We start from the raw sequence: 20,480 nt of genomic DNA, 5'->3' as shown, positions 1-20,480 counted from the left end.
TCAGAGCTAAAGTTAAAGTTAACAGTTAAGACTGTCTTGTCTACAAAGGAACTATTTCGATTAGTCCCACCTCTTGACCATTTCTGGATCTTCACTGGACCGCTAACCTTGATGTCAACCTCACTGTTGACCACCAGTGACCATAAGCTAGTCATTGTTGATCATCGTCCCATTAAAACCATTAAGAAGATTAAAGCCTTCTTACGAGAATCCCCTTACAATTTGATGCATGTCCTTTTTAACATTTTGTTCCACTTTGGAAGAGTGTATCTCGTTAATTTTTATCTTTTTATATGTCAGTTCGAACAATTGCCATACCGAGCGAAAAATTTGGAGGTGATTTTAGCGTCCTCGTCAGTTGAGAAACTATTCACTGAATTAGTATTGATGGACAGACAGTTGTAACGTGTGAAACACTACCCTGAAAAGTAAACGCGAAAAATAGTAATTCGCAATGCTATTCTTAAATAACAATAAAAGCAATCGCGTATGAAATTCGCAACGCTACCCTGAAAAGAAAACGCAAAAAATAGGAATTCGCAACTCTACAAGCAAACGCGATTATTGTATATTCGCAACTGTATTTTTAATGGAAATATATTTATGTTTCGCAACACTAATGCAAATCGCGTTTTGCCCAAAAATTCTGGATCGTGGTGTTGGCGGCGTCCACCGTTGATGCAAATTCACATGGAATAAATAAACTAACTACTTCAAGTTACTTAAAATTACAATAGAGTGGCACATATGGGGATGAAGTTAGACGTTTTATATACCTCATCTGTGGTAGCACGTAACTATCCATGTACGATTCTGCACAGTAGCTAATGATAAATTAAGAAAGAAAATCATCTTCACCGACGAAAATAAGAGATGACTGAGATCAGGGGAATGGTTTCGTTCGAATTTTCTATTTATTCGGTATATTTCTTTATATATTAGTACATGTGACATTAAGGACGCAGTAATATATTAACTGGACATTAATTCTTGTCGAGCAGCTGATCTCTACAAGAACGAGACATCGATACTGAATATTTACAAAAATACAAAAGCTTACAAAACATCGACTACTATACAACGAACTCTGTCTAGAATCGTTTCGCCTCCATTCGACGTCTACACACCGAGAACTAACACGAATTTCCGCCAATGACTTAGCAACATGTCAACGAGCTTCTAATTAATTCTAAACCGATGCTGCGTTTACGCAATCGTCGCTTTCTAAAGATAGAAAAATCAGACTTGTAGGTTTCGTGGGCTGGAAACGTAATTCCACCACCTAGGCCTGTCTAAAGTGTTTCGTTCATAGTGTAGAAAAAGATCTGTCTCAAAAAACGTGTCGCGTTTCAATAAGGAAATCCGTCGATCAACGAAAAATCAAAGTCTTTCGATTCCAACATACTTGTCGTTTATCAGATTCGCGTCGCACTTGCTTTCCTGGAAATTTTCCTTGGTCCGATTGTTGGCGAAATCCTTTCGTCGAAGTTTTGCAAATTACTTCCGCCGCACGCTGGCAACGTTAACGAAAACATATGTAATGACTATATATACAAGAAATTATCGCGTGGAACTCTTGCCTGACTCGTGTAACACAGTCGCCTTCAACAATGTACAAATTCGCGTTCAATTGGCCGTTCTGTGGCAATAAATCTTTAATTGACGTGTACGGTGTTTGAAACAAAAATTTCGTTCGATTTGCATGAATGAAAGCATCGAAAACCACGTGCCCTAACGTGTTACTAATTACTCGATCGCTTCGAGCCTCCTCTAAATTAAAGTAATATGTTGACGACGAGTGTCGGTGCACCTTAGTTTTCTTCCTAGTGACTTTGAGCGCAGTAATGGTCGTACGGCGATGAAGAACATGGACGAAAATGAATTGCACACACACAGAAAACGAGATTCGATCGTAAGCTTTCAGATCTTGGCTAATTCAGTTGGGATCGCGAAAGGGAAGGAAGACAGTTTCGAGGAAAATTAATTAATACTACACGACCGATGAAGAAACTTGCGGCAAAACGTAGATTCGCCCGCTTCGTTTTTAACTCTATTTACACGCTTTTTACCTTTCTCCTCGCTCTTTCTACGCGCGAAGAACTGGATTTATTCGAACGCGACGTTGTAAGCTCCCTGTTTATCACCCATCTTTTCTATCCGAGTCGTCGAAGCGACCGTATACGTGATTTGGAACAGGCCTCGCTTAGCCCGACGTTGAAATCTCCAGCTCCGACTCTCGCCGGAGATTTCAATGCCGCTCTCTGGAGTCCTCTCTATGTGCGCTGTGTCTTCGTGACTCCTGGCCGCTCGGCGTCACTGGACGACGCTTCGAACGTTTGAATTTCGCGATATCTTCCCCGAAAACGTCCCCGGTTCTAAGGGCCGAGATCAGGTCGTCGAATTCGCCCTTGTTGTCGTTCTGCCCGTTGCTGTTCGCCTCGTTCTTCTTGCTCAATGATATGCTATTCAATATTCCTTCGCGAGAATTCTTCCTCTCCATCGTCCTCTTTCGCAACTGCATTAAATTTACAGAGATTAGTATTTCATTTGATACCAAAAATTGTAACACTCACCTCTTGTTCCTGCTTTGCTCTACGCTCTTCTTCCTCTATCTTCTTTCTCATGTTCTCCACGTCCTGTCTGGCCTCGGCCAGCGCCTGCAGGAAGTTCTCGAAGATCCCAAAGAATTCGTCCGGCTGGACGCCAGCCGAATCCTCGCCAAACAGTCTCACGGCTCGATCGAACTATTTATAAGAAGACAGCTTTCTTTATTTCGAGATAAACAAATTAAAAAGCCTACGTGAACGTCACGCTCGTCCGTAGATCGACGAAGGGCAAGAAATCGGTGTCCAACGTTTTATATATAGAACGATGAACGAATAAAAAGATCAACGACCGTACGATAAAAACTTACTCTAGTTTTCATGTCTTGGAAGAGATCTTCCGCTTCCGCTAGCCTACACGTGGCCTGGGCCTGGAAGTCCCTCATCGCGGGTAAGAACATGTCGCCCTGGAGTACCTGAGACTGGCCACGATGGAATTCTGAGAGAGAACCGAACGAGAAACTGGATTAATAAAGAACGAGAATGCCTAAAGACCTGTTATTAAAAGATCAGCGTACCTATTTCTCTCTGAACGTCCTGTAAACCGTTCTTCAAGTTAGCCACCTCCTTTTGGAGGTCGGCCATGCTGACTCTGGCGGCGGTCCGGACGTGTGGCATGTCCTCCTCGATGTCCAGCACCTCCCTGAACCTGGACTCGAGAATTTGGACCAAATAGTGCAAGAGAGTGGTGCCTTTGGAGCAAGAGGACTTCGTATCGACTAGACGGTTCAAAGAGGCCAACCGGAAGCCGCAGGCGTTGCCGCGCGCGTTTCCGCGATTCACGTAATTCCCTAGAGCTAAGACCAATTCCAAGAGCTTCCTGAGACGCCGCGATCTGGCAACTTGTCGACTAGCTTCGAGAACGGCGCGCATTCTCGGTGTCAGTTCCGCGATGCTGGCCGCGAACTTTTTCTTGTAGTGAAGAGATCGCAGTCTCTGTTCGTAGTGCGGTACTCTGCAACCACGGAATGCCAAACGATTCTCTTTATTCGTTGACAAATGAACAATCGTCTCTGATTATTACAATTACTAAGATGAGTCAAAATGGGATCTGCCGTAAAAGGAGCGAAGTGTAAGAATTTATATTCCATTTCGTCTAACAAGGAATGATATCTGACCCGATATAGAGACCGTACCATTTGCAGCTCTTGTAATTATTATACAATAGAGAATGTAACCCAGTGTCCAGAAATCGATTCTGTAGCGTCTCTGTAAACTTTCCAGGGTTATTGTCTTCGCGTGTTTGAACACCGGATTGATCTAATTTTTGGTTATCGGTCGTGATAATATTTGCAAGACGTCGGCAAAAATGCTTTGGACGCGATTATCTTAAGACGGAAATTGAGGACATTGATAGTGCAGTGTACAATCGATATTAAATGTTAGTGAATATTTGTAGAATTTTCTATCAGGGCTTTCCTGTATGTTTCATCGCGATACTTACTTGGAAATTTGGTACAAGAAGCAGTCGGCCCTGCTCTGAAGCTCTTTCTGGTGCATGTCTAAAAGTGCAGCCTCCTCCGACGAGGGAATGTACTTCAACAACTGCTCGACCATGTCTATGTGCAGAATATTCTGTTGATCCATGGACAGGATCGTTCTTGTGATCTCATTGTCGGACAATTTCAGCTTCGATAACAGAATCGTACAATTCTGGGCTCTCCTGGAATCGATAACCGACATGGTCCTCTTGTTCTTGCCCAGAGTCCTCAGGTCCTCGATGGATCCCTCCGCGGACACGCCGTTCTTTTGATAAGCGCAGAATATCTTGTCGATGGACTCTAGATCCATCACGTTGTACAGCTTCGTGTCGTCGAGCTCCGACCATATTGTGCCTTGCAACTTCTGCTCGGGGATCTTCGACCAGTTGAACGATTTCAGGGGGTTGCCTGGCTGAGGAACGTTCTTGATGATCTCTACCTGTTTGGATTCGTTTCGTTGCATCAGACAGATCTCGACCAGCAAGGGACGATCCCCGGATCCGGAAATTTAACTTTACTAGATTTAAAATCGCAGATCAGGGATCGTTCCTTGCAAGCTGGCGGAAAATACTGAATAAAACAAAGTTCGACAAAGGATCGAACCTTCATAGGAGGGGGTGCAGCTGGCATTAAACACGGGGGTGGCGGGGGTGCGAGAGGAGGTGGTGGAGGCGGCGGTGGCATCGGTTTCGCCTCGACTTTCTCGAGGACTTCGTCCTCGACGATTTTGATCGTCGCTTTCGCGTCGTCGGGCAAACTTCCGGACGCCACCAATTGTTCCAGCCGCTTTCTCTCCGACTTCTCGTTGTTTATCTGTCGCGACAGGGTCTCGACGTTGTCCTGCATCTCGGAGATTCTCTGCTTGGTCTCTATGTGCATCGACGTCTCCTTCTCGAGGCGTTCCTTGACCCTCGCCAAACTGGCCTCCATGTCTTCCTGAAATCGTGTCGCAAATGTAGAAAGAAACTAATTTATCGAGAGGACGCCGGATAAACGAGTCCGAATTTGTCTCGACGGTTCGAATTACTTTCTCTTGCGTCCTCAGATCCAACTCTTGTTCCTTCTTGGCCAATCTGGTCGACATGTCGGAGTTCTCGCGCTCCAACTCTTCGGCCTTCTTCCTGGCCGCGACGAGTTCCTCTTCCTTAGCGAGCAAGTGAACGATTTCCTTCACGTTGATCTCGATCGGTGCCACGTCGGGATTCCTTATGGTGCCGGCGTCGTTCCCTTCGGATTGCAGGACGATCTGTTGCACGATCCGGTCGAACAGGAGCCAGTGCTGCGGATGGGAGCCATAATCGACTGCAACAAGGGAAAAGAATGATCGATCGGTCCTTCCTGGCTTCGCCCGGAAAGAAAAGATAAGCGATTCGTAAACGGAAACCCACGTGGCAGTAGAAGACAGTGTTCCAGGAGACTCAACAGATGAGGATAGGCGGCAGTGTGGCTCAGTTTTCTCCTCAGCAAATCGAACATCGCGGTGGCGCTCTTCGTGTCCACGTGCTCCTTCTCGAACTTCCTCGCCAGCTCCTTCTCGTCCTCGTTCCTGACCATCTCAAAGAAATCCAAATGCCTGTCCAGCGTCTCGTTCTCGTACTTGCGGAGCTTCTCGATGATCGGCTGAATGCCAAGCATCAGAAGCTCGTATCTCAGGTGCAGTCTGAACTCCAGGGTGACTTGACCCGGCCCATAATTCAGCACCGCGTTTATAAACGACATGATCGCCGTTTTCAGGGACAGGTTGTCCTTGTAGATGCCGAAGTTCTTGTCCAAGTCGTTTATGATGCTCTGGAAGCGCGTTCGCTCGGAATGATATTGTTGGAAGTGCAACATGGCCTCCAGAACCTTTCGATGGCCGCCGGGAACCAGACACACCGCTCCCAGGATCTCCAGAACGGAGATCTTCGTCTTTATGTTTTCAGTCGCCAGCGACTGGGATATCGTGTTGATGGCTGTCGGATGCGCCAAAACGTGCGCCCTTCCGTTCTGCAACATTTATCGTCCACACCTCTTAACTCCGTTTCCACGCCGGAATTAACAGAGTTGTAAAACTTTATTAACCATAGTTTGCTCACCGAGTTGTTCATCAACGCCTTCAAGCATCCTATCACGCTCGTGTGGAGGTTACTGTTGGCCGCTTCCGCGTCCATGGTTCCGAGAACTTGCAGCAGAGCGTTCAATCCATCGAGTTCTATGAACCTGAGGACAAAACTGTGCGGTTGCGTCCTCAGGGCAGTCTTCAAAGCCTCCACCTGGCGCATCTGGTTCGAGACCTCGTCGCCCTCCTCCGTAAAAGGACTCTGAAATATAGACGAACCTTTTTTACTTCCTTCTAACGATGAATCCAGACGTTGGACAGGTTTGGTCCGGCCTTTAAGCCTTTAAGATTTTAATTGCGAACTCGGTGGCGAGTCTAGACCAATTGCAAGCGTTTTGGAAGAAGGTAACCGGGACGAGAGAAAAGAAATCGATACTCACGCTGGCAATCGTCCGGAGTCTGTTGATGTAATCCTCCGGATCGCCGCTGAGGTCGGTGGTTCTGAGTCCGCCGTTTTCCAGCGTGCCGTTGCCTTTTCTGGAGCAGTAAATCTGCCACTTTTTGTTCGCCGGAAGTGCCAGAACCGCCTGCCGGTTGGCCTGGGTCAGGTCCAGCTCGTCGACCAATTCGAGGAACATCTTGTTGAGTTCCTCCTCGGCGGGCATCGGCAGGGTGGGTGTCATCGCTTGAAGCGTGAGCGTGCCCGTGTGCTCCACAACGCAATACGTGATTTCCGGCGGCTCGTCATCCTGAACAGAAAGAAAAGACCGGTGCGTTCAGTTACCTGTTCCAACGTTGCCTCGTCTGACCTTCGCGGTGGTCTGTTTTTGCAGGATGCTCCGAGCACGATGATCATCACGATGCCTCGCGATGATCAGACGTAAGCAATAAAACATTAATGTGGGCCGGAGGAACGTAATTTAGGTCATTTGTTACCGCAACGCCGCGGGACTTTGAAATTTCCCTCGGCCAAGGCTGAATTGATTGATACAAAAAACGAACGCTGATGGAATTACGAAAAAAAACCGCTCTAATCTTTAACGAACACACCGGAGTAATAGTATTCGATAAAAATACCGGGATACTCGATGCAAGCTTATGTTGTACAGGGTGTTTCGCTCTAGAAAGAGGTAAGAACCGTCACGATTTAAAAGCAGGTATCTTTAGAGTAAACTCTGCTTGAGAGACAGTTATTAGAACAAAGAGATTCTAAGAAGAAGAATTGAGTTTGCTCGATTCCTTCGCGTTTCCGTGAAAACCGATTGGGAACGAAGACGATCGAGGGTATGTAACCAGGTCTTGACCTTATTGAAGACGAGCCTCGGCATTAAATCGCGGAGTCGGTCGTCGAGATGCTGCCGGTGTACCAACTTTGCATGCGTACAGTGTGTGCAATCGACGGTCACGTAGACGCAGAATTCCCTTCGAACGTGCGCCGAAAAATGTCCTAAAATGGCAACGACCAGTCTCGATGGCCAGAACGATAAAGTGGCTTTCAGAAATTGTTTTCCGACTCGAATATTTAAACAGGAGGAAATCTTGCGTTTTGAATAAATTCTGTATTCGAACGACGTTTCGGTCCACTTCTTTGGCAGCCTCCTTTAGACACAGACCGCTTACAGATTAGATAAAGGAAATTAGTTCTTGTTAGTAGCACGATGATTGTTGGCCAATCTTAATTCGAAACGAGGAGTAGTAATTTGTTGGGTTAACGATTATTATGCTATTAATAAGAACTGAATCTGTTTTCCAAGCGGAAAGAAAGCAGGCTGAATCATAATTTGAATATAGAAATCACTCATAACGGCAACTTCTCCGTTATTCGGTTGCAAATAAACGTATTAAAGCTGTAACCATTTGGTGTTCTTCGAGGTTATCATTTGAGGCCATTACTTTTCATACTGTTTTATCAACGACCTTGCTGGCAATCGAATCAATTTAAAATATCTACTGTACGCCGGTGATCTTAAACTATATATTAAAATTAACGACGTGTTGCAAGCTAATGTGCTTCAAACTGGCCTCGATAGATTCTCGACATGGCGTGTAAACAATAGGTTCGATCTTAACATTTCCATACGCCATATAATGAGTATCCCTCGTAGCCGACATACTTACATATACTCGTACACCCTGGATAATTTACCATCAGAAACTATCGATAGTATCTATGATCTAGACGTAATTTACGACACAAAAGCTCCCTAACGAGGTTGTTAACAATTCGATCGAGTCGCTTAACTGTATCCTTTCCTTCTGATAACTCTTTAGAATATGTTAATTCTACGGAAACGAAAGTGAGAAATGTCTATGGAAGTTAATTTCGTCGAATAATATATGTTCATTATGCGAAAATATGCATTTCCAATGGAGACTGACGCAATAATATGCGTATTAATTGTCTTCGAACGGTGTTAAGTTTTGCAATCCTCTCGACAGAAGTATTAATACACTGTCTACCGCTTTCTGTGCCTTTGGCCATTTTAATACAAGGTACAATACATTTTTTTCTGCCATTAATAGAAGTAGATGATTAATAGACGTTACGTGGTCACTTTCAACGATCTCTAGCAACTCGCTTAAATGAATCAGACGATTCTTTTATCCTCTGCTCCAATGGGATCTTTTATCCGTTAACGAATCGAATCGTTACAAATAAAATAAAAATGTGTAACAAAACGATATGCATGTAAAACGCTCTAAGCCTAACCTAGTTTTAGATGCCCTCCTTTTGCTGATAGGTTCAAACAAGGGCGCCACGCGTTTGAAGTTCATTAAGGCACCCGGTCACGTTCAGTCTACAGTAACATGGACGTTTGTCCCGCATTCGCGATCTCCGAAAAGGAAACCATTAACCCATTAACGGCCAAGTAACAGCCAAATATTATTTTCGAGCATTTTTTTGCCCAAGATAACATTTCTGTGGGATAAAATTGATCGAATGCTGTGGAAAAAAGTGGATAATTAATAATTTTCACGTAAATGGCGGCTAATGGGTTAACATCGGACGTTGTAGCATACTCTCGTGCCTCTTTCGCCCGACTCGGCCGAGCAGTCAAGAACCAACGGCAGCAAAGGTCAGGGGACCGGCTCAGGCACTGGATTCCTAAGGTACTTTCACACGTGAAATTACCTATTCGCGTACCAGGACCGTCGATTTATACTTCGCAAACATCATCCTACGCCTGCGAGAGTGTACGGCACCTGAAGTATTTATTGTCCTCGTTGCAGCGAGGTCTCGGTGAACTTAGAGTCCACGCGATGCATCTTTTCACTCCCTCTCGTTTACTTGTTCCGTTCGACTGCTCTATTCGTCATAATCGGGGAGACGAAAATACAAAGTCAAGTACGCGGACAGCCATTTGCGCGAGATAAAATCTACGGCTCGTACGACAGGAAACAAAACAGATAACAAAGATTCTTGGACCGTGGTCAAAGAAGTCGAGGTACAATTTAATTTACGAGGACGGTAGGAGAAACGAAGAGACAGGTCGTAGATGCGCTTCGATAGCCAAGAAGGAAGACAGTTTTATCTCGAGATAGGAAGAATTGTGTCGCGGAGAAGCGAACGAAGAGATATTGACTGTCTGTAATCCTCTGTTGACAAGCACTCCTGATAGATGCAATTCGCTGAGATAAACCCACATCTGACGATAGCCTGCAGAGATATCGAGCCGCCTCTATCGATCTATCCTTCCTCCAGGGACCGTTTAATAACTTTTGCTATTAAAAAAGATCTAAAGGTAGTTGATTTTTCGGGTAAGTGGCAGTAAATTAGTTCGTCTGGGTCGTTCACGTGCGGGATAAGCACGTGAACGCGAAACGGGAGGAGATAAAGCGTGACACGCGACGCGAGCTGCCGGTACGCGCACGTGAGTTCGAGATTGAAAAAATGGCAAAGGAGGTCAGCCGGTTGCCGGTTCGACTCGCGACGTTTCGCACTGACTCTCGATCCACGTTCCCCGAACGACGAAAGTCTATCCTGCGTGACGGAACGCCTCTACTAAATCGCGCGAATAGATCACGCGCCAAAGAATCGCCGAGATAACACGCGTAGGCTTGAGTTTCGCGGCTTCGGACGACGATCCATGAGCCGTTCGCACGTCACTAGATTTATGGACGCCTGGGAAAATACGGCCTGCCGTGAGACCGTGTATATCAATCTTCTTTTGCACCCCCAACTAATCAACCACTTCCCGATCTGTGCAAATTATTTCTTACGGAGTCGCGAAGCTTCAATTTATATCCGATTACTGGTACTCATCGTTGATCCCTATAATCTTGCTCGAAAGTCAAGATTTGTCGACGCATAAATAATTTATTTTTTAATGTTCTGTTCGCTTCTGCTGATTACTACTAACAACAGCAGGAGAATCCTGGCAACCTCTGATATCATATAACGACCGCCACTGGCCTCTGCCGGCTTCAGCTGGCTTTTGCTTGCCTCTTTTGGCCCCTGCTGACCGCTGCTGACCACTCCTGATACTTCTGACACCGTATAACGATTACTACTGCCTGCCTCTCCCAGGCTCTGCTAGCTTCTGCTGGCCTCTTCTGGCCACCGCTTATATATCAGTAGTAATCGTTATCTGTTGTCAGCAGAGGCCAGCAGGAGACAGCAAAGACTGGGAGAGGCTGACAGTAGCCAGTAGTACTCGTTAAACATTGTCAGAAGTATCAGGAGTGGTCAGGAGAGGCCAGCAGAGACCAGCAGAGGCCATTAGTAGCCAGCAGTAGTCCTTAAATGTTGTCAGAAATATCAGCCATTGTCAGCACTGACCACTGCAAGTGTTAATTTTATTTTAAATATACACGAATGTTTTCCTATGAACATACATAGTCGGAAAATCATTTAAAATAATCGACGATAGTACAGCAGTAACCGGAAGTCTTTTACTTTCGCCATCTAATTGAAAGACTGGATTGTCGGATGGAACTGGGATGTAAATGAGACTGTCGTATATTACCTAATTAAATTTATTTTTACCGACGTTTAAATAAGCAAAAATAAACGAGTCGATTGCGTTGTCCGACCAAGAAGGAAGCACAGATAAACTTTATTATGCGCGCGATAGTTTGATGAAACGAGCATCGATGGAATTCTAATCCAGCCGTTTGCCAGGGCAGGCTTGATCAATCGGTAAAAAATCGAGAATGGCAAAAATAGCTTCGTTACCGTCGACCACGCGTTCAACGTCCGCGCGTAATAAAACGTACGAGCCGGTCGGCCGAGGGAGATGATTACGAAATATAGCTTACGAATGCACGAGATACAAACAGCCATAGATAATCGCGTCTCGGGATTTTCATAAACGAACATTTTTGCCGCGTCTCTCTTCCTCCTGCCCACGACCAGCGCTGTAATCCGAGGCTGGATCGGTGAAGCGACGTTATAACTGCATAAAGCGACCCGATTTAGTGCAACGACGCCGTTCAATGGCCGCACGCGATGCGATTAATGCCAGTTAGCTCGGAACGAAAGCGAAATATTATACGCGGCCGCGTCACGAACGCGTGGAAGGTAGACTTTACTTCCCTGTAAGTCGGATCTATTTACTTCTGACGTTTAAAAAATTCATTATTTCCTATCCCCTTGTTATAAAATTTCTAGACTCTCTCGTTCATGTTTTCCACGGCAGCTGGAACGTGCCGCGAATCGACGAAGAACAGGAGGCAATTCCGGGCGGGCCGGCGAAAGAAAATCATTACGATCGCGATCTATTCTGCATCCCTAAGAAATTGCGAAGCGTTCGCGATGCATAGTGGAACAGATGGACGGATGGGAAACAACGCTGGCAATCGAAGCCGCCACATACGGCTTCCTCGGAAGCGTCGGGCTAGCAATAAACCAACCGAGTTGGTTCCTGGCAAGAAACCCCGCGGAACGTGATCGCGTACAACTCGCAGGCATTAGCATAATTTTTTCGTTTCTTCGCGAGGATCGGCCGCGGACCGATACCAGGAACCAAGTTTCTTGTCAAACTCCTTTCTTCTTTACGAGCTGCTTGTACGCCGCGAGACAAATGGCTTCGCTTTCCGTCGTTTCGACCGTGCAACTTTTGCACGAAGCCTGGCACGACTATCGCCAACCGTTGCACAGGGTTACTTACAGGGGTAATTTGAATGTCGTAAAATTCTCAAGTGTTGCGGTATTATACTCGAGTTACACGACCAAAGGTGGCGAGATATTCCCCTCGGAAGTATGCGAGAGCCTCTGGAATCTCCGAGAGGAATAGAACGCTACGCGAAACTGGACAATTCCGCTAACGTCCAACATGGCGGACTCTTCAACCTCTTTTAAGATTAATAATCTGCAAGCAAACGGTGAACTCTGAGATCGCGGACTGGCGAGGCTGGTCGAAAGGAACGACTGTATCCCGGGAGCTTTCTCGATTTTTCCCGGATCGTGGATTATCCGGGATTCGATAACGTGAACGAGACGGACGAAGAGCGATAATGCTTGGCGAAGAATCCAAAATGTCCGAAGGAGCCGCGGCGCGGAGGCATGCAAAACCGAACGGAACACGGTTCGTTGATCGCTGGGAAAAAGCCCGTGCGTTTCCATCGGTTCTTGCGCTTCCGATAACATGGACGACCGGCGATGTATAAATTCCAGCATCGTCGATAATTGAAAGCGTCGCCGCTGAAACATCGAAAAAGAACGAACGTGCACCGTGAGTCATGCACGATACCGATCGTTTTGAGACTTTCCACCGCGCGGCTCGTTGCCTTCTACGGTGCATTCCATTCCCGGCGGATCTCTCGTTCGACAGATCCGACCGGGTAAAAAAGGACTACAGAATTCCCGAGGATGCTGGAAATACGATTATGTTCTCCCTTTTTCTCGCCAAGACACGCCCTGCGGCGCTCAGGAAGCGCCGACCCGGGGTTGATCGGCATTATGGAATCCACGGGTCACAGGATTTGCTCAAGGACGACTGGCCGACTGGGAACCATCGCGAGTTCCTCCTGGAAGCACACTTTTTAGAAGACCGTTCGCTGGAACGACGATTCGCGTTCCTCTCGACTATCCGATGGATGCAAAAAATTCGTTCGATCGCAGAGAAACGTGTGTGATCCGTGGATATCTGGTAGCCAACGGAGAGTTTTACCAAAAGTAAGACTACCTTCGTCGGATATCAATTACAGCAAATATAAAACGAGAAGCACCCCCACGGTACTGGAATTATCAATTTTTCCTGTCACGTTGATAAAACGCTCGTGTCGATCCAGAATCGTTAATCGAAGGGACCATTTTTCACTGTCGCTGGACCAATTTGCCTATTATTACTCCCATGAAGATAATTGATGGAAACCTACGCTTCTAAGCGAGCGCTTCGATCTTCGATCGTCCGTTCCACGGTTCATCTATCTTCCTCGAGCGGATTCCCCTTCGAAGGATCATCCCCGCGATCGAATCGCGATCGCAGAGATCGTCGACACTATCGCGGTCCAGATTTAATCGGTATAATAAATAATTCTCGAATACCCTCGACGAGATCGATCGCAACTCGTTAATTGCTAAATTATATAACTTTGGATCCTCTTTATATCTTGTTTTAAATGAAATGCAAATAAATCCCGGAAGTTTCAGGGAAGATCTTATCGAGCTACGACGAAAGCAAGTCCTCGAAGGTGTCTGATGGATGCAGAGGCAGAGAGGTGGGGCGAAAACAAGGAGGATCGAACGCGTCGAGAGCTCAATGGCACTCGGTTTCCTGGTGCGTTTATCCGGAAAATGGACGTCTCGGTTGAGACGTCTATTCCGAAATCGGGACGCGAATTACGAACGGATTTATCACCCGTCAGCAGCATCCGCGTTCCCATTATCGGGCAGACGGATCGCGAGTGCGACGCTGAGTGGATCTTCCCCGTCTGCATCCAACGCGCGAACCATGAAAATTAAGCGATGAACATCGATAAAAATGGAAACAAACGCGTATTGTTTCGCGGCATGTGAATGGCGAACGTTCCTCCGCGATAGCAGAAATCGCGTTTCGCGTTTAATTAGCTGGCACCTATCATCGTCGCCGCTGTTGCGTTTAATGTTAATTACCTGCAGTCGCTAACCACCGTACCGTGTCATGGACGCAACGTAGACGTGCATTTTATTATTATTGTTGCTATTAAGGCGGTGTGATTTCATGGTTGCCTATGTCGGACAACTTTCTTCTCCTCGTAACTCACTCGATTACTTCCTAACCTTCTAAAATCTACGCGGCGTGCAGCACAATATAAAACTTTTCACGAAAATCCGTTGCCCTCGGATGTTTCTTTCGCGTAGATCGCATCTGGCGATCCAGATTGAAACGGAGTCCGAGTTTAGATCGCAGATAAGCGGCTGCAGACATCCTTTTTCAGTGTGCTTCCTACTCGGCCAGGATGCATTCAAGGGCGCTCGCCTTCAGGCTCCATCGATCGCCCCGAGGAACTTGGATTATGCTTCTTTGTTCATTTATCTTGCGAGAAAATGTTTAATAGCGCGCGATTCGAACGCACAGGGTGTTCAATTTAATGCGGACCACCTAAGTATCTCCTCTGGACTCCGACGATGCGAAAGACGTTTCACAGACGCGTGACATTTATTATTTTTTATCAAAAAAGATATCTCCATCTAGATTAGAATGCGCGTGATCCTACGTCACAAGGTTTACACAGTCTCTGATCTCCAATTTCGTGAAATTCCTCTTCTAGCATGGAACGAGACAATTCAAGTTTACAGACATCCGCTAACGATGACGTTCGATGTTTCCTGATCCGATCGAGATAGGCGTCTGCAGTCAAAGACCCCGGAAAGGCGGATAATTCGTACGAACGAGATGCACCGACCCGTGACAATGCAACTTCTCGCCGCCCAGAGTCTCCCAACTTTTCCATCCGGCGAACGATGGTCGATGAATAATTTATCGATTATCGGAACCGAGGAAACTCATTGCTTCGTTTTTTGGGCGGAAACTGCGACGCGAGGAAATTTATCGAGCCGCTTTATTGTCAGTTTTACGATGCCCGCGACGCTACCAGAGTCGTTTGTCGCGAGCCTTATCTTCTCCCACCAGAAGAAGAGTTATCGTCGTCTCGATGTTTAGCGAGTCACTTTTCCATGACGGCCAAGCGAAACAGAACGGACACGTTTTGTATTTTAATTGGAAGCAATTCCCCAGAGAATTTTAACGCGCTGTTGCAGGCCTCGTAATAGTAAATCGTTACACCCTGGATCAAAGACAGATCCTTTTTATTTCGCGGCACGCCTATGTTCATTACTAAATTCCTATTAGAAAGGCACACTCTTAGATTTCTTGATACTTTTCCACGCGGAAAAGCTGGTTTCACGGGTATACGAAGCTCATTAACTGCTTGGAATTTCGGAGAGATAACCAAAAAAGGAATGTTTAGGTTTTAATCTTGTGTCTTATCTTTGTTCTCTTCTACATATAGCGATAAGATATGCAAACCTTTTCATCAATATTTGCTTATCTAAGCGAGAGAGGTGGAACTTTGAAATTGAAATTGTATTCTACTCGAAACAATAATTTAGCAATGCTGGTATATCTTGTTTTAACTAGGTCTCGATAGGATCGTTCCAATATCGAGTTCCTAACGTCACTTTCGGTGGGTTTCTGGTTCAGGAGCAGTTCGCGATTGATTTATAATCCGCTCGCAATGCGATAATTGCGAACGCAGTGGAGCGACCGGAAGCTCGATTAATGACTCAATCTTCGCCACTTTCGATCCGAATCCAATTGGCCTTTCTCCGATTTATCGGAAATCCTAGCTGCGATATCTTTCGAAATCCGAGGCAGACGAAAAATTGGATGCACATTTATTATATACTATATCGTTTCTCTTGACAATTAGTTCCACGCTCGTTTTATTCCCCCGACGTAATCGTTACAGCGACGTAAAATCACAAATTGAAAGCCATCGGAACAGCAGCGAGACAGTAATCGTTAATTGCTCGAAGTCTGGTGCGATCGAAATGGTTAAATTTACATTTGCACATGTTGGAAAATAAATTATTCATGAAACATCGAATCTTGCACCTCGACAGGTTACCGCGAAGCAGCAAAGGCATCGGTGAGATGTTTAATGGACCGAAACACGTTCAAATAGGCAGTAAATTCCGACAATCGTGAGATATAAAGGTAATACCGTTAATGAACGAGTTGGAAAGCGAAGAATCCAGATTAGAACCCTCACGTGCGCTACATTTAACACGGAATAACACGGTTATTCGACAGCTAACATTCATATTGCGACGAAAAAGTTTCAGAATTCTTTGAAAAAGTAAGTTTCAGAACACTGGGGATTGTATGCTTGTCAGGGAAGATGCGACGGTGGTGATTTTGCTCGTCGAATATTTCGAGAACCGCTGAGCGAACCGCAGATTGGCACGCGGAGGATTCTTGATTCGCCATCAACAGTCTAGACGTTCCTCTTCAGGATCTAAAAGGTCCAATAATCGCCGGGTGTCGGGCGCGTCGACACTCTGCGAATGCATAGAGCCACGCTTTGCATTGCAGATGTCATTCGAGTCGGCGCAAAGAATGCTTTGCATTTCTGGGTGTGTACCGGGCTGCAACGGTTTAATGCGCCGTCATCCCTTCGAGATGGAAACGCGAGTGATCTCGACGAACGCGACATCCTTTCAGAAAGCTTCAGAGAGACAGTCTTTTGCGCCGGAGACCCGTAAAAGCGTTGCAAATTCAAAGGGGTTCTAAATATTTAAAAAATTCTGCCCATCCGCGGTCCGCGTACTTCCGGTCGCTCCGACCAGTCGACTCGCCCGACGACTTCCTAATGGACGATCGGCTTCGTGGAAAACCAAGCGATAGGTCGTCGTTCGCGGCGCATACGAATCCAAAGAAATCGCGCGAAAATGGATTCCACTTTTTTCGCAAACTGGCCAGCCAACTAATTTGTCAATCGGTCGTTCGATTTATTCTGCTTTCGACGAGCCGTTGTTACCATTACTCGCTGTCGCAACCATTCTAACGACATTTTCCGACTTACTTTGTCTCGTGCAAGCACAAAACACACACGAGATTCGTAAACATGATCGTGAAACGAGTTTCATTGCGGAAATATTAAACGCTGGCAATTTTACGAAACACACCATTTGCTGGTCGAGTAGTTTAAAAGGCAGCCTTTCGAAAAACAGTAATTTCCATACTCGATGGGTTAACGAAGGCTCGAACGGAGCCACTATCGATCGGAGTATGCAAGTTTGATTAAGAAAGAAATTGCGGAAGGGCTTATAGTTTCTTTTTCTTTTCGTGGAGGCCGCTGATAAGCGAGAAAGTAACCTCGGGCAAATTACACGGTAACTTGTAATTACTTCGGAGGCTCGCTTACTCAGGGGAGGTTAATAATTAAGATAATTCTGGTTCTTACCTGGAGGCAACCGCAAAAGGACTTTTTCACTCGCGATGGCATCGTCTGGCAGCGACCCACGAATTCCTTCAGGGGCTGTGGACTCTTCACAGGACAGGTCGGAATCCTCTGCAAATTGAAGAACGTCGAAATTACTTAATGGACCGACGTCGTTTCAGAAAATTAAGCATTTCGTAACTTTAATGCGCCCGCCGATTGCGTGGATACCCACGTCCCCGGAAATTCTACGAGTTTCCGTCGCGGAAACGCGCGGTTTCAGAGAAGAAAAAGCTACGTTTGCTTTCACTAGTCTTTGTCTAATATAAATTCTTACGTCGGAACGTTAAACAAACAGGTACGATAACTTGTTACGAAGCTGTTAGCGCAACGCGGCTTTTACGCGACAGTGTCGTAACGCTGACCTGCCTTGTCATCCATTACGGAGAAGTTCAATGTCCTTCTCGAACGGACGATATGAATTTCGTGACTGTTACGGTAACCGGAAAGGTGGATCATGCTCGAGTCAACAAACTCTCGCCAGAAACCTGAAATCACGACGACGAAGCGGTTTCGGACATTTTAATACCTTGCTGATAGCCAAAATCTGCGTCTCGATTAAACGAAATGCCTTGAATTTCTTTTTAATATTAATTATTACGCATTCTATTGTTAGACATTACGGTGGAAGATTAATTTCTGGATAAAATAGAACAACTTTGCTCTTTCCCGGAGCACATTTTACGAAGCGAACGGTTCTTCCAGCGAAATCCTTAATTGACGAACGACCGTCTGGCGTTCATGGAATCCATGAATCTTCCCGACATCGTCTGGACATCTTTACAACGTCGTTTGACCCGACTGCGTGTCAACGACGGTCAACGAAAGATCGCGAAACCTTCTTTCGAGGGACCGTGATGCCCTCCTTGCAGAGACGACAAAGAAATTAAATTGCGGAACCGGGTCGCGTCAGACCCAAGCTTGCAAGAGAATTTAAAAGGCTATACCAACATCTCGACTTGCTCTATATTATTCTTCCTGCCTCTTCTAAAATAAATTTGCAAACGAAAGTAATAGAAAGTATATCAAGTTAATTAACTGCATCAATTTGGTTCATCCTTCGAAGGAGAAATTGCTTTTTTGATCTTTTATACGTTCAGGAATCAATTAAAATTCGTGCTAATTAACGAGCATCTGAATTTTCCATTAGAAAAAAATATCAGGAAGTATGCTCGAATCTCGTGAAATTAAAAACACGTCGGTTGCAGTTGCTGATTCTGATTGTATCAATGATAAATTGATTTCGAACTATTTTCACCTGCTTGGCCTTAATTATTGTACGAGTGGTACGAGGTTGGTGTCTTTAGGAGACGTTGCATAAGAAGCATAGCGTGTCAAAGCGAATAAAATCGGTAGAGGAGGAGCGATCACCTACTCCGAAGAACCACGACGTCCTCTCGGGCTCCGGGTAGGACTCGATGTCCTCGTGGTGTCCGGTGGAAGACATGTCCGGGGATTCGATGGCTTTCTTTCTCGCTTTGGACACGGTGAAAGAGTGGCCCGAGGCGCCAGCACGATCCCGATCGTAATCGTCCCGGCAATTACCCGCGAATTTCACTTTTGCACGTCCCGAGCGACCGACCGCGCGTCGGCGAGACTGCCTCTTGGCTGAAGAGGCAGTCGACAACGAGGTCGACCCGGCCACAGCACTTCTTATCGTGTCGTCGAATTTCTTATCAGTCGCGAGGAAGGAAAAATAAAGAACGACGGTAATTTCTGCTCGCCGACTATCACGCGACGCTATGCATATCGTTACGACGTCCTCCGACGAAGGTAATTGATAAACGATAGTCGAGACGCCGCTGGACTGGAAAACTATTTAACGAGCCCCGCTTCCAACAGCTCCCGAACGTTCTTTTCCCCTCGCGTCTTCTCCGCGACAGATAGGAATCAACGATATTGCGATTTACCTGGTTTTCGGTGGCTTTTTATCAGGCTTGTGTTTGCCGTGGCGTATCTCTGTGTCAATCACGGAGAACTGTCCGAAACGAGTACCGTCATTCCGGGAAAATATTGACAGAGATTGTCGCTTGCGAGCGACCAGCCTCTGTGAAAAAGAGATCCACAAAAAGGTCTCGTTCTTGAGAAATTCCGTTCGCCGCTTTCCACCGCGCCGTGAAAATTTATGGCGTCGACGGGCCACCTCGTTGTCGCATTTTCATGGAAGCTATAATCCGCGAATACGAACGACCCGCGTTTAACACCTTTCTCTTAGAAAGCACGAATATCCGCGGGAAACTTGGAAATTAACCCTTTCGCGGTTTAGCCCGCGCGATGGAAAGTAAAAATGGGCACTTTCTTTGCCACGCTTTATTAGCTTCTTTTTAACGCGTTTTCTATTATCGTTCAATTAGAAAACCGTGCGCCACACGCAGAGCTGCCACTCTCTTCAGCGAGAACTGCAAAACACGACGAGCTCCTTTTCGAACGGACTGTTTCTTTTTTTTTTTTCTTTTATCTCGATGTTCGCGAGAATCTGGAACGGTGACGGACGGTTCGAAGCGGTTTGCGATAGCGGGGATACCACGGTTCCCTTATCCCGTGGTGCAACTTTAGCCGGGGGGTAATTGCAACCTTCTATGAGCCGTTAGCTCGAGTCTCGTGTAACCAGAATGTTACACACGTAATCGTGGCGTTCGTGCGTTCGCGGTGCTCGAGTATCGCGTGGATATCGTGGATATCGTGACAAGAGACATTACCAGCTCTCGTGAAATTCTTCTCCTACGGTGTGGAACCTCCCGTGAAAATTACGCGATCGTTTCATTATCAAAATTGCTCCAATGTTGAATGGCATCGTTCTCTTACAATAGATCGACAAACTAACCTGCAAGATGCTCGAATCCCCGTAGACTTTTGCTCCGAATTTCTATCGAATTGCAATTCCTCTGTGGCAGAAAATCTTTCAATAGAACACGATACACGCGTGTAAAC

The 20,480-nt window shown here is 46.0% G+C and overlaps 1 protein-coding gene across 1 annotated transcript; it reads right to left on the bottom strand.

The window, feature by feature from the left end:
- Window positions 1-1,014: 1,014 nt before the first annotated feature.
- On the bottom strand, window positions 1,015-19,136 carry LOC122397093 (disheveled-associated activator of morphogenesis 1). The gene is made up of 12 exons (XM_043395970.1): window positions 18,925-19,136; window positions 17,514-17,621; window positions 6,563-6,871; window positions 6,160-6,384; window positions 5,473-6,070; window positions 5,112-5,386; window positions 4,688-5,020; window positions 4,048-4,523; window positions 3,122-3,558; window positions 2,915-3,042; window positions 2,574-2,744; window positions 1,015-2,515 (listed from the first exon to the last, which is right to left on the bottom strand). Exons 1-12 carry the CDS (start codon window positions 18,994-18,996, stop codon window positions 2,249-2,251), a joined length of 3,399 nt encoding a protein of 1,132 aa, XP_043251905.1. The 5' UTR covers window positions 18,997-19,136; the 3' UTR covers window positions 1,015-2,248.
- Between the last annotated feature and the right edge of the window lie 1,344 nt (window positions 19,137-20,480).

The sequence above is a fragment of the Colletes gigas genome, unplaced genomic scaffold, assembly GCF_013123115.1.
Source record: "Colletes gigas isolate AHSC1104 unplaced genomic scaffold, ASM1312311v1 Colletes_gigas_Sc00008, whole genome shotgun sequence".
Classification (NCBI taxonomy): domain Eukaryota; kingdom Metazoa; phylum Arthropoda; class Insecta; order Hymenoptera; family Colletidae; genus Colletes; species Colletes gigas.
Note: the sequence above shows the minus strand (reverse complement) of the source record. Positions and strands in the feature narration are given on the sequence as shown.

Bases quoted from the DNA above. Each gene is read 5' to 3' on its own strand.
- LOC122397093 (XM_043395970.1), bottom strand. From the start codon at position 18,996: ATGTCTTCCACCGGACACCACGAGGACATCGAGTCCTACCCGGAGCCC. The intron at 6,385-6,562 runs GTGAGTATCGAT...TCTATATTTCAG, and splicing joins GACTCCGGACGATTGCCAGC to AGTCCTTTTACGGAGGAGGG. The intron at 2,745-2,914 runs GTAAGTTTTTAT...TCTTATAAATAG, and splicing joins TCCAAGACATGAAAACTAGA to TTCGATCGAGCCGTGAGACT.